This window comes from Podarcis vaucheri, assembly GCF_965113315.1.
Source record: "Podarcis vaucheri genome assembly, chromosome: 18".
NCBI classification, from domain to species: Eukaryota; Metazoa; Chordata; class Lepidosauria; order Squamata; family Lacertidae; genus Podarcis; species Podarcis vaucheri.
The window spans coordinates 10,259,391-10,283,239 of NC_138756.1; the positions used below are offsets into that span (position 1 = coordinate 10,259,391).

General features: G+C 50.3%; 2 protein-coding genes across 2 annotated transcripts in view; both read left to right on the forward strand.

Moving 5' to 3' along the window:
* Positions 1–3,448: 3,448 nt before the first annotated feature.
* LOC309523191 (multifunctional methyltransferase subunit TRM112-like protein) lies at positions 3,449–4,000 on the forward strand. The gene has a single exon (XM_082206955.1). It carries the CDS (start codon positions 3,470–3,472, stop codon positions 3,845–3,847), a length of 378 nt encoding a protein of 125 aa, XP_082063081.1. The 5' UTR covers positions 3,449–3,469; the 3' UTR covers positions 3,848–4,000.
* Positions 4,001–6,319: 2,319 nt separating this feature from the next.
* Positions 6,320–23,849, forward strand: part of PWWP3A (PWWP domain containing 3A, DNA repair factor) — an 18,876-nt gene continuing 1,346 nt past the window's right edge. The window contains exons 1-13 of the mRNA XM_082206388.1: positions 6,320–6,479; positions 8,271–8,401; positions 9,748–9,839; positions 10,344–10,438; positions 11,639–12,448; positions 13,513–13,623; positions 16,459–16,529; positions 16,643–16,719; positions 17,849–17,909; positions 18,071–18,146; positions 19,668–19,718; positions 21,455–21,885; positions 22,890–22,978. Coding sequence (XP_082062514.1) covers positions 8,345–8,401; positions 9,748–9,839; positions 10,344–10,438; positions 11,639–12,448; positions 13,513–13,623; positions 16,459–16,529; positions 16,643–16,719; positions 17,849–17,909; positions 18,071–18,146; positions 19,668–19,718; positions 21,455–21,885; positions 22,890–22,978 — 2,021 coding nt within the window. The 5' untranslated portion in view covers positions 6,320–6,479; positions 8,271–8,344. The remainder of the gene's footprint in view (positions 6,480–8,270; positions 8,402–9,747; positions 9,840–10,343; positions 10,439–11,638; positions 12,449–13,512; positions 13,624–16,458; positions 16,530–16,642; positions 16,720–17,848; positions 17,910–18,070; positions 18,147–19,667; positions 19,719–21,454; positions 21,886–22,889; positions 22,979–23,849) is intronic.

Sequence of the window (23,849 nt, forward strand, 5' to 3'; positions counted from 1 at the left end):
GCCCCAGCCAGCGTGACTATAAATCAGGCTCTGAATCAAGCTCCAGTTTCAGAACTCATTCTATAACTGTCTCCAGTGAAACCAGGAGCCAAAGGTTTGAGGCACAGAGCAAAAATAATTCAGGACAGGACAAAGGGAAACTCTCTCGGTCCCTACCTCGGATGCCCCTTCTTCCCAAGAGCTCAATAAATGGGAAAACCATATTGGGTTGACTTGAGGCCACACTCGAGCGCCAGACCTGCTGTCCTAAAACAAATAGCTGTAAGCTTGAACAGGCAGGATTTTTTATCTCTCCAAAGCTGCCTATCTGCTTTTGAATGTATTATGGAACACACACAACCCAGTGCCTCCACATTCTATGTGTCGGTTTTGTGATTGTGTGGCTTGTTGTTTGAAAGTAGCAGGTTTCCAAACGATTGGCCGCACTCAGGGTTATCTGGGATGGGAGTAGTGTGTACATATAATCGATATATGCCAGGTTTCTCTAGATGTTGTGGACTGCAGTTCCCGTCAGCCCCAGCTGGCATGTTAGGGATGTTAGAGAGAAATTCAGTTCAGTCCTCATTTAAAAGTGAACCTGTTGGTTCAAGGGAAAAGCAGGTATAGAAAGGAGAATTCCCGGGATGCCAAGATCCAAATTTGGGGTAAGTACTCTTTGGTGACAGAGGGACGCGGGTGGCGCTGTGGGTTAAACCACAGAGCCTAGGACTTGCCGATCAGAAGGTTGGCGGTTCAAATCCCAGCAATGACAGGGTGAGCTCCCATTGCTCAGTCCCTGCTCCTGCCAACCTAGCAGTTCAAAAGCATCTCAAAGTGCAAGTAGATCAATAGGTACCGCTCCGGCGGGAAGGTAACCGGCGTTTCCGTGTGCTGCTCTGGTTCTCCAGAAGCAGCTTAGTCCTGCTGGCCACATGACTCAGAAGCTGTACGCCGGCTCCCTCGGCCAATAAAGCGAGATGAGCGCCGCAACCCCAGAGTCGGCCACGACTGGACCTAATGGTCAGGGGTCCCTTACTCTTTGGTGACAGAACCCCAACAGAGATTTTAAATCACAAAATATGCAGCAAAGTAAAGCCTGGAAATATAGGCTGTTAAGACCTTTAAAGCATGTCCTTCTGAGTTCCAAAACTTCCCTCTTCTTCTTCCAGCACAGGAAAGGACCACATGTTTGGTTAAAACTTACAAACAGTTTATAAGAAGTAAATAAGGAAGCCGCGTACAGGATAAAGGAAGTCTTTTATTTCTCTTTATGTTTTTTTCCTTGTTGGAAGTGTACTGTTGTTAAGTTTGTTTCATTTTAAATGTTATGGCGGTGGATTCGTTTGTTTTAGTTGTTGTAGTAGTAGATGTGTCTTGCAAGTAACTTCAATAAAAATTAAAACAGCAAAACAAAAAAATTGCAAACCCTTCACAGGTCAGGTTCGTGTGCTTTTGGATACATCAGTCAGAAAAGTTGCACTGGCAAGAAAAACATGGCTGAGTTACAAAGTGGCAAAAGCTCCTCAATTGCAGTGGTACCTCGGGTTAAGTACTTAATTTGTTCCGGAGGTCCGTTCTTAACCTGAAACTGTTCTTAACCTGAAGCACCACTTTAGCTAATGGGGCCTCCTGCTGCCGCCGCGCTGCCGGAGCACAATTTCTGTTCTCATCCTGAAGCAAAGTTCTTAACCTGTAGCACTATTTCTGGGTTAGCGGAGTCTGTAACCTGAAGCGTATGTAACCCGAGGTACCACTGTATTGGTACAGTATAGGATCTCAAGCTGGCTGATGAAAGCTGTGCGGCTCAAACCAGCTCAAACCTCTTCACATGCTGAGCTTCTCAGATAGACCGTGAGTAGGAACAAATGGGCTTTATTACTTATTTCCGGATTTTGCAATGCAGTTCTCCAGCCAAGGAATGTGTACCAAAAAAAAATGAAAACCCTTAGAAAAAGTGTGGCTATAAATGCATATATTAATGGGAATGACATGCAAACCCCCCCCCCCACATTCTAGGAAAGCAAAATTGCTCTGCAAAAATGTGTACATTGGGCAACACATCATACAGAAGTGTGTCTCTTAGGAGAAACCCACACCAAAATGATGATTAATCTTCAAGAGGACTTTGTGTTTGGGGGGAGAATACAAACTGAGAGAACTGAACTTAAGATTGGAAAAGATAAGAAACAGAAGGAAAACTTAAAACTGACAGGTTTGCCCATCCTATGCTGGCACTGATGGGAATTGTAGTCAAAAACATCTGGAGGGCACAAGGTTGGTCCAGGAAGCTCTACACCAGGCAGAGGGCCTTCTTGGTGGTGGCACCCTCTCTGTGGAACGCCCTCCCACCAGATGTCAAGGAAATAAACAACTACCTGACATTTAGAAGACATCTGAAGGCAGCCCTGTTCAGGGAAGTTTTTAATATGTGACATTTTAGTGTATTTTTCATCTTTGTTGGAAGCCGCCCAGAGTGGCTGGGGAAACCCAGCCAGATGGGCGGGGTACAAATAATAAATTATTATTATTATTATTATTATTATTATTATTTACAATCGACAAGATAAGACCCAGATCCCAGGCCTGTCTCTACCCGGAACGGACAAGGCCATCCATTAAGCCTTCGTGGACTGAGAAAAGGGAAGGCTTTGCTTATGCAGCCGGTTTGTGTAGCAGAAGTCAAGCTGAAGGAAGGTGAGGACAGGTGACCTCACCTAGGCCCGAAGTCACCCCCCACCAAAGCAGGCTCAAAGCTTCTCAAAATCATTTTCTCAGCAGCTAAGCATCGGAAACATTCCGCTTGCTGTAACTAAAAAGATTGCAACAAGGTAGAGCAGTGTTTCCCAACCTTTTTTGGGCAAAGGCACACTTGTTTGATGAAAAAAATCTCGAGGCGCACCACCATTACGGCCCCGTGACGTCAGCGCGCAGCGTCACGCCGGGAGGGACGCACGGAAGTGTAAGTTTCAATTTCCCCCCCTCCCCCTTGCCTTCCTTCTGTGCCAACCGCCAAAAGGCCAAGAATCGCGGGACCGCCGGCGAGCGGAGGCAGCGGCGAGCCCCGTTCCTCCCCATCCGCCCCATCCCGTGCAAGGAGCGCGAACAGGTGTGAGAAGGGGGTCAAACCTGCGGGCCGGCGCCGGGGAACCTCCAAGCTTTGGGGGTGGGAGGAGGCAGCAAAGCGAGGCAGGCAGGAGAGCGCGGCTCGGCTGGGTGAGCTTTGGCAGGGGCAGGGAAGGAGAGCCGCGAGGCGGGCGCTGCGGACGGAGGCGCCGCCCGCCGAGCTCGCAGGCAGGCAGGCCGACGGCGAGAGCCCCGCGCTGGGCGGCCTCTCCTCGCCGCCGCCGCCTCTCGCCGCCCGACTCGCCCGCCTCCCTCCAGGCAACATCTCGCGGCTGAAAAACACTGAGGTCGAGAACGGAGCCCCTTGTCTCCTCAGGCCTTTCTCAGAACCGCATTGCAATGCTTTGGTGGCCGCTGTCCTGAAAACATGAAGCTCCTGACGCACAACATGCTCACCTCCCACGTGCGAGGAGTGAGGCCCGGTGGAGGATTCCCTCTTCGTATCCAGGCCACAGAAGTGAAGGTGAACAATGTTGATTTCAACCCGGAGTTCACAGCGCGGATGGTACCCAAGGTGGAATGGGCAGCTTTGGTAGAGGCAGCGGAGAGTTTGGGTCACCGATCAGACCTGCCCCCTGAGCCCATCCCTGACTTCGAGAGCAATGAGGATTTCCTTCGAAAAGTCCATCATGTGCTGATGGAGGTGGAAGTGGTGGAAGGTGTGCTGAAATGCCCAGATACTGGGCGTGAGTTTCCCATAACTAAAGGGATACCCAACATGTTGCTGAGCGAAGAGGAGACTTGAGCTGGTTTGTGTCAATGGAGCTTTGAGAAGCAAGCCTTGCGGGTGAGGGAGGGTGGGATATGTTCCTGTGGAAAACCCAGCACCCTTATTTTTCTGTTGGGGGGAGGAGATGCTCTGAATATAATATTGGGTTGCTTTTTTGTGCATGTAAATAAATGCAAGTTCTTGGAAAAAAAAAAAAAGAACCGCATTGCAACTTGCCATGCCAAAGCACCAGAATGAAACAACGGGGACACTCTGGAAACCCCCCTCACCCCCTTTCCTGCCAAGAGTCCGCAATAGTCCCAAGACAGCTTTCTGTACATGCTCAGGGGAACACATCATGGGGCAGGACCCCTGAGGGAGGAGAAAGGAGCTGGAAACCCAAAGTACAAGATTGGCTCCACTATTATCAAATAACGGAGGTTTTTAAACAAGACAGGAAAATTGGCTTCCAGGTGGAAAAATCAAAACTTGAGACAGAACTGCTAGAACCCAATACTAAGAATTTGTCAAGAATGTATAACTTGCTGTTGAAATGGAACACACAAGATGAAATAGTTAAATCAGCTATGATTAAGTGGGCACAGGACATTGGTCATAATATTATGTCTGCTGACTGGGAAAGGTTGTGGAACACCGGAATTAAATTTACGGCATGTAGTGCCTTAAAGGAAAATGTGATGAAAATGGTATACAGGTGGTACATGACCCCAGTTAAGCTAGCAAAAATTTACCATTTGCCTGACAATAAATGTTGGAAATGTAAGGAAACTGAAGGTACTTTTTATCATCTTTGGTGGACATGCCCGAAGATTAAGGTCTTCTGGGAGATGATATATAATGAAATGAAAAAGGTATTTAAATATACCTTTCTTAAGAAACCAGAGGCCTTTCTCTTGGGCATTGTCGGCCAATTGGTGCAAAAAAAGGATAGAACTTTCTTTATGTACGCAACAACAGCAGCAAGAATACTGATCGCAAAGTATTGGAAGACACAAGATCTACCCACCGTGGAAGAATGGCAGATGAAAGTGATTGACTATATGACATTGGCGGAAATGACGAGCAGAATTCGAGACCAGGGAAAGGAGACTGCGGAAGAAGATTGGAAGAAATTCAAGATTTATCTTAAGGACTACTATAAACTTGATGAAGTTTAGAATGTCGAGATTCTATAGAGAGAAAGGGTTGCAGTAATATAAGATTAGAATAAGAAAGGACTATGACGAATTAGAGTTGGAAAAAACATTTATAAGTTGCTATAAAATTTGGACATGAGGATGCAGAAAGGGGAGGTATGGGGAAGTCCGAGGAAAGAAGTTTATGAAATGACATTATGAAATTATACTTGTTTGTTTGTTTGTTTTCTTTTTTGTGTTTGTCTGTTATAAAAACTTTTGTAAAACTAATAAAAAATATTATAAAAAAAAAAGAGAAAGGAGCTGGAAAGGGGTATATATGCATGTGCACAGGATTGTGAACTTCATGCATGCTTTTTGTGACTTACCACACTTGCTCCTTCCACCAGTTCATGGATGGTCGAAATAAAAAGGCTTTTCTCCGAAACTATTCCTTGAGTGTCTGTTGACTCCCATTTTCCCTTTCCCAGGCGCAATATTTTTCCCACCCGGGGGCAAAGCCTCATAAGGCTACAGTCCCTTCAGTTTTATTATTGGTTGTCAGCTGCCCTGAGCCCGGTCTTGGCTGAGGAGAGCGGGGTATAAATAAATTTTATTATTATTATTATTATTATTATTATGGGTCACCTCCTAGGCAGCCCCACAGAGAGAGCATGGCAGTAGTCTAAGCGCGAGACGACCAGAGCATATATCACTGGTGACACAGGCTGTGGGCAGGGAGGGTCTCATCCTGCGTCCCACATGGAGCTTCAAGCCACCATGACAGCGTCAAAAAAAGGTAAAAGCGTTTCCCTCAGAGGGCGAAAAAGGCGGGAAAGCATAACGATGACGGAGCGGGGCGGCCGTGCCCAATCAGAAGCGGCGGCGCAGCCGAACGCCGCCCCGATTGGCCGGTGTTTCTCCGCCCGCTTTCAAAGCGCGCGCGGACGACCGTTGGTCAAAAAATAGCCTCCTCGCGCCAGGAAGGGGAAAGCGCAAGCGCAAAAGCCACAGACCTCGAGGGGCGGAGCTGGAAACGGGAGCTGCCCGAGTGACGTCACGTTCTCCATCCTGATTGGCCAGAGAGCTGAAAGAAACCTTTTTCCGCATTTGCACTCAGCTCTTCTGGAGGCGGAACGCAGACAAGCCGCCGCCATGGCGACCCCCTAAACCCCTCCCCCCTCCACCCACCTACCGCGTTCTGATTGGTCGCTCGCGCATCTCGCGGGAGTCGAGGCGGTTGGGTGAGGTAAGTCGGGAGTCCGTGGGAAGTGGGAGGGGGGGCGGGTGAATCCCTCGCGCGGATTGGCTGGGCGGAGAGAGGGGAGGCGGGGCGAGGCAAGGAAGCCTCCAATCAGCGGCGAGGAAGGGAGTAAGGAAGAGGGGCGAGGGGCGTGGCCTGTCAACCTCGCGTCGACGACCAAAAGGGAAGAGGGAGGACGAAACCCCCTTCAAAATCTAGACGGTCCCGAGGCGTGGCAGGTTCGAATCCCGCCTCCCCAATTCCACCTCCTCGCTGTCAGGGGCCAGAGGTAAATAATGAATTAATAACAACACTGTAGTTTAAAAGGAATTAAACAGGAGGGAGCTGTTGGTGACGAAAACCTATGGCTGTATTATTATTATTATTATTATCATTCCAGGAAGTGAGAGTTCCCCATCCCATAATACGCCCCTCGACCCTCACGCAGCCCCCCTAAAAGGGGTGGATGAGGTACCTGTCTCAAGAAAACGTGGTAAGGGGGGGGCTCAAAGAAAATGGGGTGGGGGGACTGAAATCCCCTCCCTGATTATTATTATTATTATTATTATTATTATTATTATTAATTATTATTATTATTATTATTATTATTATTATTATTTATTATTATTAATAATTAGATTCAGTATTGTTATTGTTTAGTTGTTTTGTCGTGTCCGCCTTCTTGATGGTCCAGCTCTCACTTCCGTACATCACTCCTGGAAAAACCATACCTTTAACTATACGGACCTTTGTCGGGAAGGTGATGTCTCTGCTTTTTAAGATGCTGTCTAGGTTTGCCATTGCTTTTCTCCCAAGGAGCAGGCGTCTTTTAATTTCATAGTCCCTCTCTATTCTGCCCTGGTCAGACCACTCCTAGGGAAGGCAGAGAGAGTCTATGCAATAATTTGCACCCAGTCCCTGCCGGGCCGTATCCTGCAAGCTGCATGCACAATCTTCTTGTTGTTTAGTCGTGTCTGCCTCTTGGTGACCCCCTGGACCAGAGCACGCCAGGCCCTCCTGTCTTCCACTGCCTCCCGCACTTTGGTCAAACTCATATTTGTAGCTTCCAGAACACTGTCCCACCATCTCGTCCTCTGTCGCCCCCTTCTCCTTGTGCCCTCCATCTTTCCCAACATCAGGGTCTTTTCCAGGGAGTCTTCTCTTCTCATGAGGTGGCCAAAGTCTTGGAGCCTCAGCTTCACGATCTGTCCTTCCAGTGAGCACTCAGGGCTGATTTCCTTCAGAATGGAGAGGTTGGATCTTCTTGCAGTCCATGGGACTCCCAAGAGTCTCCTCCAGCACCACAATTCAAAAGCATCCATTTCGCGACTGCTGTCACCATCTGCCATGAACATGGAGCCCAGGAAGTAAAATCTCTCACTGCAGCCATTTCTTCCCCTTCTGTTTGCCAGGAGGTGATGGGACCAGTGGCCATGATCTTAGGGTTTTTTTGATGTTCAGCTTCAGACCATATTAAACTCCATGGACAATAACAACACAAAAAAATTTAAGGGACGCAGGAGGTGCTGTGGTCTAAAGGACAGATCGTGAAGCTGAGGCTCCAAGACTTTGGCCACCTCATGAGAAGAGAAGACTCCCTGGAAAAGACCCTGATGCTGGGAAAGATGAAGGGCACAAGGAGAAGGGGACGACGGAGGACGAGATGGTGGGACAGTGTTCTCGAAGCTACCAGCCTGAGTTTGACCAAACTGCAGGAGGCAGTGGAAGACAGGAGTGCCTGGCGTGCTCTGGTCCAGGGGGTCACGTAGAGGCGGACACGACTAAACAACAACAACATACCGCCCTTAATCAGTTCATAGGATAAAAAAACAGTCAAAGGAGCTTTATTGCGCTGGTGGGAGATATCTAGGTTCATTTATTACTGATATTATCATTATGAGGTTTGATGAGAGTCTTGATGTGAGTACAGGACACTGGGCTGGCCTGATCCAGTTATGCTCTTCTTAGGTTCTCCATTGGACAAGGCTGCTTTTCACAGAATCGGAGACTCCAAGCGTGCAATGCAGGAATCACCGTTTTACAAGCGAAGGCGCGCTAATGGGATATTTTGTCTTTTCAGATCCTTGAACCCTGGCGGTCACCAGCCCTCGCCTCAAATCCTCGGTTGCCCGCTATCCTCCATGAACGGCAACCATGAAGAAGGCAAAGTACATCCTTTGCACGTGGAAGAAACGGTGGTGGCCTGCAAAGGTGATATTAATTTGAAAAGCTCGGGACCTTTTTATCTCCTTTCTGTTTGCTCTGCTCCCCATCTCTACCAGTGGCTGCTATGGGAAGGCGATCAGTATATCAGTATACCTGAAGGAGCGTCTCCACCCCCATCGTTCTGCCCGGACACTGAGGTCCAGCGCCGAGGGCCTTCTGGCAGTTCCCTCCCTGCGAGAAGTGAGGTTACAGGGAACCAGGCAGAGGGCCTTCTCGGTGGTGGCCCCCTCCCTGTGGAACGCCCTCCCACCAGATGTCAAAGAGAACAACAACTACCAGACTTTCAGAAGACATCTGAAGGCAGCCCTGTTTAGAGAAGCTTTTAATGTTTGATGTATTATAGTATTTTAATATTTTTTTGGAAGCCCCCCAGAGTGGCCGGGGAAGCCCAGCCAGATGGGCGGGGTATAAATAATAAATTATTATTATTATTATTATTATTATTATTATTATTATTATTATTACTACTACTACTACTATGCCATGTCAGGATGTTTGAGGAAGTTTAGGATACCCATGGTATTTCCCCCCGAGGTATAGCAGGGGGTCTCTGGCAGCATTGATGGGTTGTCCCACCAGCAGGCCTCCCTCCCCCCTTGGATCGGGGCCCAAGCGGCTTCCTGCGGCCCCTCAGCCAATTTATTTATTTAAAGGTGTTTCTTTATTTAAAGGTGAACCTGCTTTTGCCAACTGGGGCTCCTTCAGGAGAAAGGGCAGGTTATAATTCAATAAATTTTTAAAAACCAGATATGTCTCCTCTTCTTATCTATTATTTGTTGAATTTATATACCGTCCTATACCCAGAGGTCTCATGGCGGTTCACAGAAAAGGAAAGGAATAAGAGAAAAATATTAAGACTGAAATCCTGAGCACGTTTATTTGGAAGTAAGTTCCACGCAAATAAATGTGGAATATCAGCATTAAGTGAACTGTATCCTACGGTTCCCTGCATTGGAGTTGAAATTAGCTTGCGCGCAAATGGTAACGGCGATGACAATAGCGCAGAGAAAAAGAACACAACTTATGTTTTCGCTTCCACGTTAGGCCTGGGTACCCACAACACTTCCAGGATCACTTTTTTTAAAAAAAAAATCCACAATTTTCAAATAGACGCATAGGCACCATTCTGTGACCCCCATCGCTATTCCAGAATTAAATGTTCACTCTTCTATTTCAAGTGATAAGATTACTTAAAGTAAAGGTAATTATTCACCTCTATTATTAGTGGGACCCCCATCTTTTTCTTGTATTTACACCGTTCTGTTTTGTTGAGACCTGCCCTGTGGGACCTTAATGTTAAAAAATGGATGTTGCGTTCCTGAATCCTTCAGGTTTTGTCCGCCGGCCGGACTTCCAGAAGGCGACAAGATCCGAAGAGCACGCCGAGAAACCTTCTGGTTGAAATTTTCTGCCTGAATAAACAGTTAAGTTGCACGTCCAGCACCTCAAGCTCCCTTGTTGCAGTTGACACTGCTGGACGGGACTACGATATGGTGGGGGTGGGCACGTGGGTGGCGCTGTGGTCTGAACCACTGAGCCTCTTGGGCTTGCCGATCGGAAGGTCGGCGGTTCGAATAACCCGCAACGGGGTGAGCTCCTGTTGCTCTGTCCCTGCTCCTGCCAACTTAGCAGTTTGAAAGCACACCAGCAGAAGTAGATAAATAGGTACTGCTGCGGCGGGAAGTCAAACGGCGTTTCCGTGCGCTCTGGTTTCCGTCGCGGTGTCCCGTTGCGCCAGAAGCGGTTTAGTCCTGCTGCCCACATGACGGGGAAAGCTGTCTGCGGACAAACACTGGCTTCCTCGGCCTGAAAGCGAGATGAGCGCCTCAACCCCATAGTCGCCTTTGACTGGACTTAACTGTCCAGGGGTTCTTTACCTTTCGCTTATGGTGGGGGTGTTTAACCGCTTTCTCTCACTTCTTAAAAGGATTGTTGTACGCCACGCAGACGTCAAACCTTTGCAGGAGGAGGACATCAGCAGCATCGCCTCTCGGTTAAGTGGCCAAGCCAACGCCTCAGAAGGTAACCCCCGGGGCACGACCTGACCATAAGAGCCTTCTCTCCTCCCATCTCTTCCAGGGACTGGGATCCAGAATTATTTTATAACGATTGATGATGATTTATTAGATTTATATACAGTGGCCCCTTGGTTCTCAAACATGCTACATTCTGGAAGTTCGAAAACCAAAGCGCGGCTTCCGATTCGCGCAGGTGCCCCGGGAACAATAGCCGACAGCCGCGTCAGACGTTCGTCTTCCGAAAAAAGTTCACAAACCAAAGCATTTCCTTCCGAGTTTGTCGCGTTCAGGTTGTCGCGATTTGATCGTCAGCTAAGCCGTTTGAGAACCAAGGTTCCACTGTACCACCCTTCATAAAAAGATCTTGAGGCAGTTAACAACACAAGTGAGCAACACGAATAAATAGTTAAAGCAGGGGGGGGGGAATAACCCCTTCTTCCCAAAAACACATTTAAATGCCTGTATAATAGTAATCAGGGATGCGGGTGGCGCTGTGGGTTAAACCACAGAGCATAGGACTTGCTGATCAGAAGGTTGGCGGTTCGAATCCCCGCGACGGGGTGAGCTCCCGTTGCTCGGTCCCTGCTCCTGCCAACCTAGCAGTTCGAAAGCACCTCAAAGCGCAAGTAGATAAATAGGTACCACTCCGGCGGGAAGGTAAACGGCATTTCCATGCGCTGCTCTGGTTCGCCAGAAGCGGCTTAGTCCTGCTGGCCACATGACCCGGAAGCTGTACGCCGGCTCCCTCGGCCAATAAAGCGAGATGAGCGCCGCAACCCCAGAGTCAGCCACGACTGGACCTAATGGTCAGGGGTCCCCTTTACAAAAACAAAAACATCTTGGAGGTCCCAGGCCACAGAAAGGTTAGGCTGGCCTCAACCAGAGCCAGGGCTTTTTCGTCTGTGGCTCCAATCTGGTGGAACAGTCTGTCATAGGAGACTAGGGCTCTGCGGGACTTGACATCTTTCCGCAGGTCCTGCAAGACGGAGCTGTTCCACCAGGCCTTTGGCACAGCCTGACCCCCTCCTTTGGCAATCCTCACAGATCTCTAGCCCAATGGTTGCCATGAACCTGATTTGAACTGATTTTATAATGAAATGATTTTAGAATGTGGTATCGTTTTACTGTTGTTAGCCGCTCTGAGCCCAGCTTCGGCTGGGGAGGGCGGGATATAAATAAAATTTTATTATTATTATCTCAACAGGTCAGAGCAAGAAAAACCGCAAAGTCATAGATGAGCTGATCTACCGGCATGCTCTGCGGAAGGCACTGGATATCATGAGCGGAAACTCCGTGTCACCCAAGGGGCGGAAAGGAAAAGCGTCACCCCGGAAGGTCACCCCCGCCGGAACGTCGCTGGGGCGTCCGGCAAAGTGTCGCCAGCTCCAGTCTCCAAGGGACCCGCACGAGGGAGAAATCAGAGAGAGTACCGTCGAGTGTTGCCTCGGCTCCAAGGCATCTCCCATCTCTAAACCACAACACTTGGGAGAGGCAGCTGGCCAGAACTGTTCCTTTTCCGAAGCAGCAACCGAACCTACCGTCACCCCCCAGAAACAGCAGGAACCGTTGCCCAGATCTGACGCTGGCCGGAGGCAGCTGCGGTCCTTTAAGGAGAGGGGCGAGGGGCGCTGCCAGTCTCGGGGCAGGTCTGGCAAGGGCAGCGGCTTTCCCTCGCCAAACAGGACGAGCACCCCGGCGGCCGCCTCTCGAAAGCCCCGGGCCAGGTTCGCGAAGTCGGGCGCGGGGCCCGGGGTGCGGAAGAAACTGCTGGGCTCCCCCGCCAGGTGCCTTTCGGCTGAAGCAGCCAGTGGAGAGGAAGGAGGGAGATACAGCAGAGGCCCCAACGGCAGCAGGCGCCCGAAGGGAAGGCGGCAGAAACGGAGTCGAGGAAGGAGTCATCCGGGGGACTTGAACTCTTCTGCGGAGTCTCTTTCGGGAGGCAAGGCGGGGCAGAGGGAGGATGCGTCCTTCAGCGTGAAGCAGTTCCAGATTCTGGATTCTGAAGATGAAGAAGGTACCGTATTTTTCGCCCCATAGGACGCACCGGCCCATAGGGCGCACCTAGTTTTTTTTTTTGGGGGGGGGGAATAAAGAAAAAAAATTATTCCCCCCCCAGGTGCGGGGCTGGGGCGGGGGATGCCCGAGCTTCCCCCGACCCCAGCCCCCAGAACAGGCTGCTATCCGCAGGGATGCAGGCAGCTCTCCGCAAGCCGTGGGAGCCCAGCGCGAACTCCCGCGGGCTTCCAATGCTCTGCCTGGAGAGCGAGAGGGGTCGGTGCGCACCAACCCCTCTCGCTCTCCAGGCTTCAGCGAAAGCCTGCATTCGCCCCATAGGACGCACACACATTTCCCCTTCATTTTTGGAGGGGAAAAAGTGTGTCCTATAGGGCGAAAAATACGGTAGCTTGCGTCCTTTGGCAGGGCGGAGGAAGGTGTTTGTTGCAATGGCGTTGATCCTAGAATTGTAGAGTTGGGAAGGGACCACGATCATCGTCTAGTCCAACCCTCTGCAATGCAGTAATCTTTTGCCCAGGGTGGGACTCGAACCCACAACCCTGAGATATAATAATAATAATAATAATAATAATAATAATAATAATAATAATTTTTATTTATACCCCACCCTCCCCAGCCAAGGCCGGGCTCAGGGCGGCTAACAAGCAATAATAAAAGCAAGTTGAATGAATACATCTTAAAAACAAGATTAAATATAAAAATGCAGCCTCATCACAGGAGGAGAAAGGAAAAAGAAAGAGGGGGAGGGAATCAAATTGGCTCCAAGCCCAAAGGCCAGGCGGAACAACTCTGTCTTACAGGCCCTGCGGAAAGAGATCAGATCCTGCAGGGCCCTGGTCTCATGAGGCAGAGCGTTCCATGAGGCAGTCTCCTCCAGCACCAGAATTCAAAAGCATCCATTCTTTGGTGATCAGCATTCTTGATGGTCCAGCTCTCACTTCCATACATCACTACTGGGAAAACCATGGCTTGAACTATACGGACCTTTGTTGGCAAGGTGATGAAGATCTCAGTACTCTGTAGTAAATGCTGAAATTGATTAACGCCTTTTCCTCTGGACAGGATTCGCACCTGCCTCTTCCCTGCGGCTTAGCCCCATTGGGAGGTACAGTCACAGCCCAGCTTCCAGGGATGATGAGGATGAGGAACTCCCAAGCATCCTTTTGCACACAGGTGAGGCCCGTTCTCCATCTTTCAGCATGGCCCAGACGCACCGGCGTTTTTCCCAGCCCAATCTTAACCTTTTAAAGCCGGCGCGGGGAGCGTTTGGCCTTTGGCCGCCAGCCCTGAGAGGTATGTCAGGCTGTAAGGTGCCGATTGGCCAGGTTCACGCCTAGGGAGCTGCAGGCAGCTGAGCGGGGATTTGAACCGCGGTCTTTCTCAGGTCCTAGGCCAGGCAATGAATGAATGAACGAATCTTTATTTGCGTCGGCCATAGCAATAAAACAACAGTACAGTGGTGCCTCGCAAGACGAAAAGAATCCGTTCTGTGATTCTCTTCGTCTAGCGGTTTTTTCGTCTTGCGAAGCAAGCCCATTGACGGATTAGCGGCTTTTAGCTGCTTTTAGCTGCTTTTAGCGGCTTATCTGCTGATCAGATCAGCTGATAAGCGGCTTAGCAGCTTAGAAAAGGGGGGGAGGGGAAAAAACCCATCAGGAACTCGCAAGACATTGTCGTCTTGCGAAGCAAGCCCATAGGAAATTCGTTTTGCGAAGCACCTCCAAAACGGAAAACTCTTTCGTCTAGCGAGTTTTCCGTCTTGCAAGGCATTCGTCTTGCGGGGCACCACTGTACGATATACAAAGAATAGAAATAAAAAGTCAGTTCTATAAAATACATTTTGGGGTTTTGAATCAATGGTCAAATGGCGGATCTTATTCCGATTGCCCCAGCGAAAAACCTTGCCACCTTTGCTGTCACCTGCTCATCTGGATCTGCCCAGAGAAAGGACACTGGGGCAGTGGCTGGGCGACCCGGAATGGACAACAAAAAAGGGGGTGATAATCTCATTCCTCAAGTCTTTATCAAGAGTGCAAGCCAGAAGGGCATGCGCCACCGATTCGGGACTGCCATCTCCACAGGGACAAAAGCGTTTTTCGTGTGGAATCTGTCCAGCAATCTGTAACCACTACCCCACACCTCCTGAGAACCAGTCAGAACCCTCTGTAATATCTCCCCTGGCAGGATCACAGAAACTTTTATTTATGCAATTTTAAGTGCTTCTATACATACATTGAGGGACGCGGGTGGCGCTGTGGGTAAAAGCCTCAGCGCCTAGGACCTGCCAATCGAAAGGTCGGCGGTTTGAATCCCGGCGGCGGGGTGCGCTCCCGTTGCTCGGTCCCAGCGCCTGCCAACCTAGCAGTTCGGAAGCACCCCCGGGTGCAAGTATATAAATAGGGACCGCTCACTGGCGGGAAGGGAAGGTAAACGGCGTTTCCGTGTGCTGCGCTGGCTCGCCAGATGCAGCTTTGCCACGCTGGCCACGTGACCCGGAAGTGTCTCCGGACAGCGCTGGCCCCCAGCCTCTTAAGTGAGATGGGTGCACAACCCCAGAGTCGGACACGACTGGCCCGTACGGGCAGGGGTACCTTTACCTTTTTATACATACATTGTACAGTACCCATCACTTATCTCTTTTGCTAAGAGTTCCCCATCCACCTCTCTGTGGCATTGAGGGGAAATCTTGATCTGATATTTCAACCCATTGCCGTTTCAAGTCTTCCCTTTTTTGATAAAAGAGGCACACATGTAAAAAGGGGTGGGTGCGTTTCTTATCAGGGCACCCCAATCTGATTTAGGCCACGTTTCAAATCCAACCCTGGTTTGGTCCAGATCGCAAAAACTAAAATGCAGTGGCTTGCCCCGTGGTGACGCAGCCCGCTAACGGTCAACCTTCTCCCTCTGATAGTTGTCTCTGCCTCGGCCCAGTATACCTGAAGGAGCGTCCCCACCCTGGAAACTGGGGTCCAGCTCCGAGGGCCTTCTGGCGGTTCCCTCACTGTGAGAAGTGAAGCTACCGGGAACCAGGCAGAGGGCCTTCTCGGTGGTGGCACCCGCCCTGCGGAACGCCCTCCCATCAGATGTCAAGGAAATAAACAACTACCTGACTTTTAGAAGACATCTGAAGTTTTTAATATTTGATGTTTTGTTTTTAATATCCTGTTGTGAGCTGCCCAGAGTGACTGGGGAAAGCCAGCCAGATGTGTGGGGTATAAATAATAAATTACTATTACCATTACACCTTTCTCTCCACTGAGCACAAGGTGGTACACCTTGTTTAATCCTCACAACAACCCTGTGAGGCATAGCTGTCAAGCGTCCCTTATTTGGAGGGACAGCCCCTTATCCCAGCGCCATGTCCCACTGCTGTCCCTTATTGATGATGTCCCTTAAATTTCCCGGGTTTCAAAGGAAGCAGCTCCTCTCCCTCCCTCCCTCCCTGCCGGCCAGGGAGGAGGGAGGCTCCAGCTGTGTTGCTTGGCTGCATTGCTCACCCAATAAGGAGCCTAAGAACGACTGGGGGGTGGAGCTTGCATGCCTTGTGCCGATCAGATCGGCCGCCTTGCCTGGGGACTCGCCTTTGCTCAGCGCTTCCCAGCGGAGAGCTGACGGTGGTTTCCCTTGCTGCGTCCCCTTTGCCGGGTTGCTGCGCTGTGGGAACCACCGCTTGAGGCTTCGTTTGGCTGTTGGCTGGGCTTTCTGCCTTTGGCTCGGAGGGGCTCAGAAGCCGAACATACCTGTGCTCCGAAAATCCCTTATTTTGGTTGCTGATCCCTTATTTCCGAGGCTGCTGGTCCCTTATTTTCAAATCTGTAAGTTGACAGCTATGCTGAGAGGCTGTGGCTGGCCCACACCCAGCAAGCCCCATGGCCCAGTGGCGTTCCGAACCCTGGTCTCCCAGGTCCTAGTCCGATACTCTAACCACTGCACCACACTGCCTTAACCTGGAAGGGAAGGGAAATTCCCCGTTCCAGCCTCCAACCTCTGTTTCCGTTCTGCCTTTAGAGCCCTGTACCCTCAAAGCCGGGATGCTGGTTTGGTGCAGAATGCCAAGACAACCTTTTTGGCCTGCAGTGGTAAGAATAAAAACGTTCTGTCTTGTTGCATCTTTGTGGAAGGCGGCTGTTCTCCCGTCCTTCCTGCGAGGGGATGGGGTAGGCATGAAACAGGGGTTTTCTCTTCCCGGCAGGTGAAAAGAGTGCAGCAGAAAGCCAGGAAAGCCAACGTCATCCTCATCCAGGACACTTTGAGCGTGAAATCCAAAGGGTAAGTGCAGCTTAAATGCAGTCCCGGTCTGGCTTCTGATCACCCATTGGCTGAGCTGCTCTGATGCCCGGCATGTTCACAGAGCTTTCTCTAAATTGCTCCTACAGGCAACGGCAGAAAAAAAGCTACGTATTTCTGCTCTCCTTTCTCAGCAAGGAGTGTTGGGTGTAGGTCTGAATTCGAAAACCTTCTCACCCATTGCTGAATAGATAACAACAACAACAACAGCAACAGCAACAGCAAACAACAACAACAACAACAACAATAATAATTTATATCCTGCTCTCCCCAGCCAAAGCCGGGCTCAGAGCGGCTAACAACAGCAAAATGATACAACATTCTAAAATCATTTCATTATAAAATCAGTTCAAATCAGATTAATGGCAACCATTGGGCTAGACTTCTGTGAGGGTTGCCAAAGGAGGGGGGTCAGACAGTGCCTTGGCCAAAGGCCTGGTGGAACAGCTCTGTCTTGCAGGCCCTGCGGAAAGATGTCAAGTCCCGCAGGGCCCTAGTCTCTTGTGGCAGAGCGTTCCACCAGATCGGAGCCACAGCCGAAAAAGCCCTGGCTCTGGTCGAGGCCAGCCTAACCTCCCTATGGCCCGGGATCTCCAAGACGTTTTTGTTTGAAGACCCTAAGTTACTCTATGGGACATACCAGGAGAGGCGGTCCCGTAGGTACGAGGGTCTTGGCCGTATAGGGCTTTAAAGGTTAAAATCAGCACCTTGAACCTGATCCCGTACACCTGGAGCCAATAATTTTTGGACTTGTTGTTTAGTCGTTTAGTGGTATCCGCCTCTTCGTGACCCTATGGACCAGAGCACTCCAGGCACTCCTGTCTTCCACTGCCTCCCGCAGTTTGGTCAAACTCATGCTGGTAGCTTCGAAAACACTGCCCAACCATCTTGTCCTCTGTCATCCCCTTCTCCTTGTCCCCTCCAGGGACTGGTGTGGGTGATTTTTAGAGAACCAAAGGGGGAGAGCCCCCCCAAAAAACCATTGGGGAACCACTGACCAAAACGCTTTGCTTCTCTCCAGCATCTAGCCATCTGTGTTCTTGCGGCCGTCAGTAAGATTTTTCCACTTGCTAAGCCGTCGTATCCCTTTCCCTCCGCCTTCCCCCTGCAGCTTCTGCACCTCGTTCAGAAACCTGAAACACTACGAATGCAAGGAGAAGGGAAAACTGATAGTAAGTTTTAAACGGCAAAGGTGTGAGCTTCGGGGGCGGGGGGGGAGGCATTATCCTTGGTCTCGGCTCTGCATTTGTGTCTTCCACAAAAAGCATTGCTTGTGTTCCCCAGGGGAGATAATATTCTGTTTCCTTTCCGTTTTCAATGATTTTGCCCCCAGGCCAGAGCCAAAGCGAGTCACCCTCAAGGTATCGACTGGTGCGTCAAGTTGATAACAGACTACCTAGTTCGAGTAGGTAAGCTTAGCCAGCGGAGTGGGGCTGGGGGGGGGGAGTGTCCTCTTTTTCCAGCAGCAAAAGAACTCTGTATTCTGTTTCTTCCTGTGCTGGTTCCGTGGGTTACCCGAGAGGCGAGGTCCAAATGCGGTCCGTGGTCAAAGGTGCAACGTGGAGGCAGTCCGTAGTAGCTGAAGCTGGGTGCAGGGCAGGGAGTCGGGTGAAGTCAGGAACAGGCCTGCAAGCAGGGAGCCAAGGCGGGTCAGGAGCTCAGGCAGGAAAGCAGGACAGGCTTCAGGCAGGAACTAGCAACCAACACTGTTGCTCTTGGGACTGGGGCTGGCCGGCTTTTATCTGCCCCGAGGCATAGGGCGGCCCCGATCCTCTGGAGACGAGCACTCCTCCTGCGGGAACTTCGTTCCCTCCGCCTCTCTGCCCTGAGTCTCTGCAGCTCAGGAGAGGCTGGAGGGTGACCGGACCCAGAGGCAACCTCAGTTTCCTCTGACGGGGCTGAGAGTGGAGCACCTGCAGGCAACGGGTCCTCCATCACCTCCGGAGCCAGAGCAGACTCACCTGAGGACCCAGCACAGGTGAGGACCCTTCAGGCTTAAGCCCCAGCCCCGGCTCAGGTGGTTCTGGAGGCGGGGGCTCCTGTGCAGGCTGGGATTGCTCAGGTTCAGTCTCCGAGTGCGAATCCCAGGCCATCACACCTCCTGTCTGCAGCTCCATGTCTTTCTCTTTATTTGTTTCATAAAGCCCCTTATACCTCTTGATTGTGTAAAATCCGCCGCAGAGGCGCCGCACAAAAGGAAAGGGAAGCTGGGAGGGAGGAGGAAGAAAGCAAGCTCTTGTAATGGCCAGGTTGGGGGAGTTCAAGGGGAGGAGGAGATTGAAGCGGAGACTCTCTCAGCAGAGCCAGACCCATCCCCCATCTCTCTTCCCTCCCCCCCTCCCCACTGAATAGCCTTGTGGCTGTCAGTAAGTAAATAAGAGTTTATTGTACAGTGGTACCTTGGTTTTCAAGCGTCTCGGAAGCCAAACGTTTTGGTTTTCGAACGCCGAAAACCCGGAAGTAATTGCTTCTGTTTTCGAACGCACCTCGGAAGCCAAACGACTTCCGCTGCGTGCTTTTCAATTTTTCCAGTTGAACTTGCAGCCAGCCCTTTGCGCCTCGGTTTTCGAACATTTTGGAAGTCGAACGGTCTTCCGGGACGGATTACGTTCGAGAACCGAGGTACCACTGTACCAGCCCAAAGGCCATGACGAAACCGTACAAACGCCATCAGAAGAAAATAAGATACGAATAAGCCATCAGAACCATATATTGCAAGGGAGACTGTAAAGGGAAACCTGGTGGCGTTTGGTAATGTTAGAGTGTGACAAAGAGACAGTGCAGAAGTTCACTCAATGTATGACCGCTCAAGCCTTGCTTTTAAATCCATGGTCGGCTTGGGAACAAAGTTCTGCGACGGCGTGACGTAACTTGATATCTGCAAAATGGGATTTATTCAAGAAACCTTCCTCTTCTCTTCCTGTCCCCAGGCTGTGAATCTTTCACGGGGTCGTTCCTGGAGTATTACGCCCACGAGATGAGTGAGTAGTTCATTGCCTATTAAAACGCGCTGCTTTGATTAAGTTTCCTAAGGAAGGAACAAAATCAAAGAAGGTTCCCTTTGCATGTACACACACAGCCAAAGACCTCACTGTCTCCCAATTTAATAATAATAATAATAATAATAATAATAATAATAATAATAATAATATCTTTATTGTCATTGCTCCCTTCGGGGACAGCGAAATTACTTGACTGCTCCATAAAAACACTAATTAAACAATACAGTATAATACAGCAAGGGAGATTCGATGACTTTCAAAGTCCGGGCTTCCCATTCAGGGCCGAGATCGCTCTGGAGAAGAAGCTGTTCTTAAGTCGACTCGTTCTTGTCTTCATCGTCCTGTATCTCCGTCCCGACGGCAGGAGCTCGAAGAGACAGTGACCAGGATGCGATGGATCTCTTACTATGTCCAGTGCCTTCCTATGGCACCTTGTGGCATAAATCTGCTCTAAGGTGGAGAGTGGGCAGCCAACAATGCTCTCTGCTGCCTTAACAACCCTGCGCAACCCCATCTTGTCCTGGGTAGTACAGCTTCCGTACCACACACATAAGTGAGCACGCTCTCAATGGCACAGTGATAGAAGGCAAGCAGCAGTTTCTGCGGAAGATGGTTTTTCCTTAGTATTCTCAAAAAGTACAGTCTCTCTTCTTCACAAGCCCCCTTGTGTTGACACTCCAGGACAGATCCTCTTGTAATTCAATGCCCAGAAATCTGAACGTTGTTACCCTCTCCACACAGACCCCATCAATCAGAAGTGGCTGGACGTTGCTCTTCTGTCTTCTGTCTCTCTCTTGTTTTTTTAAAAGTTCCTTTGGGGGATTGGGGGTCTGCGGCTTCTTGGGACGTGGATCTGCAGTAGGTATTTTCCTTCTGGGGCAGTGAGACAAGTCCTAGCCGTTGTCAGTCTCCTCTCCTGCAAAATGGGTACTGTCCACGTGTTTCTTCTCCATAGCGTGTCCCTTCCTGTCCAGTTTCGATGTTTCACCGGAGGGATGGGGAAGAAGGAACATAATATTTGGGCCCTCCTTCGTGTGCCGCCTCCTCGAAAGGTCCAGAGGGTGGCAACACGAGAACGGGGCCTTCTCTGCAGTGGCTCCCCGTCTGTGGCATGCTCTCCCCAGGGAAGTTCGCCTGGCGCCTTCACTATACACCTTTAGGCACTAGGCTAAAACGTTCCTTTTTAACCTGGCCTTTGGCTGACCTGATCAACACCCCATACCCTTTTAAAACGTGGCTCTTTTGAGGGGTGTATTTTTATTTTATATATTGTGATTTATTTATTTTTTGAACCACCCTGAGACATCCGGTATTGGGCAGTTTATAAATTCAATAAATGAATGATTTTTTGTCCATAATACCTGAGAAAAAGGCGGGCTCTTTTCTCTGCCTTCCCGCAGAAACCGTGACATTGCCTTATGGAATTAAACATATCAATTCCATAAGGTGAAGATTTAAGGGTGTTAATGTTTAAGTTAAATCTCATAAGAATTGGGATCTGGAAAACCGTTAAAAAGACATGCAATGAAATTCAACCAAGGGGAAGCGAGGAAGTCACTTAACAAAGTTAATAAGCGTAATTTCCAATAAGGCTCTGATTTATGTTTGTTTGTCTTGTGTGTTTGTTTGTCTGTTTATAATATTGTGAAAACCAATAAAAAAAATTGGGGGGGGGGAGAAACTGTGACATTGCCGTCTGCTTTCCTCCCCCCGAGGCTACTCCGTCCGAACAGGCGTCCTCCACAAACCGCCGCAGGAGAACGTTCCGGAGGCGGAGGAAGCGGACCCGGGTGAGTCGCCGTCCGAGCCGTCGCCTGCTAAGCCCCCCAGGAAAGTCCTCCCAGATCGGGCCCGTGCTGCCCGGGACAAGGCCAACGAACGCATCGTCGAGTTCATCGTGAAGTCCAAGGGGGCGGACGACCACCTCCGCTCCATCCTAAGGAGCAAGAAGCCGTCGCGCTGGCTCAGCGACTTTGTCGTCGCCCGGCCGTACCTGCCCTGCATAGAAGTTTACCTGGAGGACGACCACCAACAGGAACTGGTTCTCAACTACCTGCGACGGGTTTACCAGGAGGCAGACCCCAAGGTGCTACCCGAAGTGAGGAGGGACAGCATCAAGTTCATCTTGGACGTCTTGTTCCCCGAGGTAAATCACAGCCTTTTTTTTAAGGAGTTGGGACACAAGGAGCTGCCTGAACTGGTGCTACCAGCACTGGTTGGCAGCTGCTCTCCGGGATTTCACAGATTCCCTGAAAATGCTGCCATGGACTGGACATGGGATCCTTTGTTGTTGTTGTTTAGTCATGTCCGCCTTTTCGTGACCCCCTGGACCAGAGCACACCAGGCACTCCTGTCTCCCACTGCCTCCCACAGTTTGGTCAAACTCATGCTGGTAGCTTCGAGAACACTGTCCCACCATCTCGTCCTCCGTCGTCCCCTTCTCCTTGCGCCCTCCATCTTTCCCAACATCAGGGTCTTTTCCAGGGAGTCTTCTCTTCTCCTGAGGTGGCCAAAGTCTTGGAGCCTCAGCTTCAGGATCTGTCCTTCCAGTGAGCACTCAGGGCTGATTTCCTTCCGAATGGAGAGGTTTGATCTTCTTAGTTAGATCCTCAGTCAATATTGCCCACACTGGCTGGCAGCGGCTCTCCAGGGTCTCAGCCCTACCTGGAGATCAAACTTTCTGCATGCAAAAGGGGTGCTCTAACCACTGAGCCACAGCCCTTCCTTTGCATTCCAGAACCCTTCATGAATGTGTCAAACATAAAATGTAAAGGGACCCCTGACCATTAGGTCCAGTCATGGCCGACTCTGGGGTTGCGGCGCTCATCTCGCTTTACTGGCCGAGGGAGCCGGCGTACAGCTTCCGGGTCATGTGGCCAGCAGGACTAAGACGCTTCTGGCGAACCAGAGCAGCGCACGCAAACGCCGTTTACCTTCCTGCCAGAGCGGTACCTATTGATCTACTTGCAATTTGTGCTTTCGAAGTGCTAGGTTGGCAGGAGCAGGGACTGAGCAACGGGAGCTCACCCCATCATCGTGGGGATTCAAACCACCGACCTTCTGATCGGCAAGTCCTAGGCTCTGTGGTTTAACCCACAGCGCCATCCTGTGTCGAATATACTTGTAAATTTTCTTTCTCTTCGCCCCCAGGCCATCATCTATGCCATTTCAGCCGTGGACCATATCGACTACAAGAAAGCGGAAGAGATATACTTGAGAGGGCCTCTGGTGAGCCAAAGGTAACTCCTTCCATCGCTTCTTATCTATAACGGCTTTGGGGAAACTTGCAAAAAAGGGCGACAATGCCCTAGTATTGCTGGGTTCCCCCTCTAGTTGTGGTTGGCTTAAAAAAAAGGTAAAGTAAAGGACCCCTGGAGGTTAAGTCCAGTCAAAGGCGACTATGGGATTGCGGCGCTCATCTCGCTTTCAGGCCGAGGGAGCCGGCATTTGTCCACAGACAGCTTTCCGGGTCATGTGGCCAGCAGGACTAAACCGCTTCTGGCGCAACGGGACACCGTGACGGAAACCAGAGCGCACAGAAACGCCGTTTACCTTCCCGCCAGAGCGGTACCTATTGATCTACTTGCACTTTGTTCTTACGAACTGCTAGGTTGGCAGGAGCAGGGACCGAGCAACGGGAGCTCACCCCGTTGCGGGTTATTCGAACCGCCAACCTTCCGATCGGCAAGCCCAAGAGGCTCTGTGGTTTAGACCACAGCGCCACCCTGCGCCCCCAGTTGGCTTAATCATACAAATGTTTTCCACAAATGCATCTGTGGTCAGAGCAATTCAGGTAAAGAAACAGCAGCACTTCTGGCACTTTCTTCCCTGCAAGAAGCCGAGGTTGCAGGGAACCAGGCAGAGGGCCTTCTCGGTGGTGGCGCCCGCCCTGTGGAATGCCCTCCCATCAGACGTCAAGGAAATAAACAACTATCTGACTTTTAGAAGACCTCTGAAGGCAGCCCTGTTTAGGGAAGTTTTTGACGTCTTATCGTGTTTTTAATATTCTGTTGGGTGCCGTCCAAAGTGGCTGGGGATGCCCAGCCAGATGGGCGGGGTATAAATAATAAATTATTTTAAAAAATAAGAAATTGTCCAGTAGCACCTTAG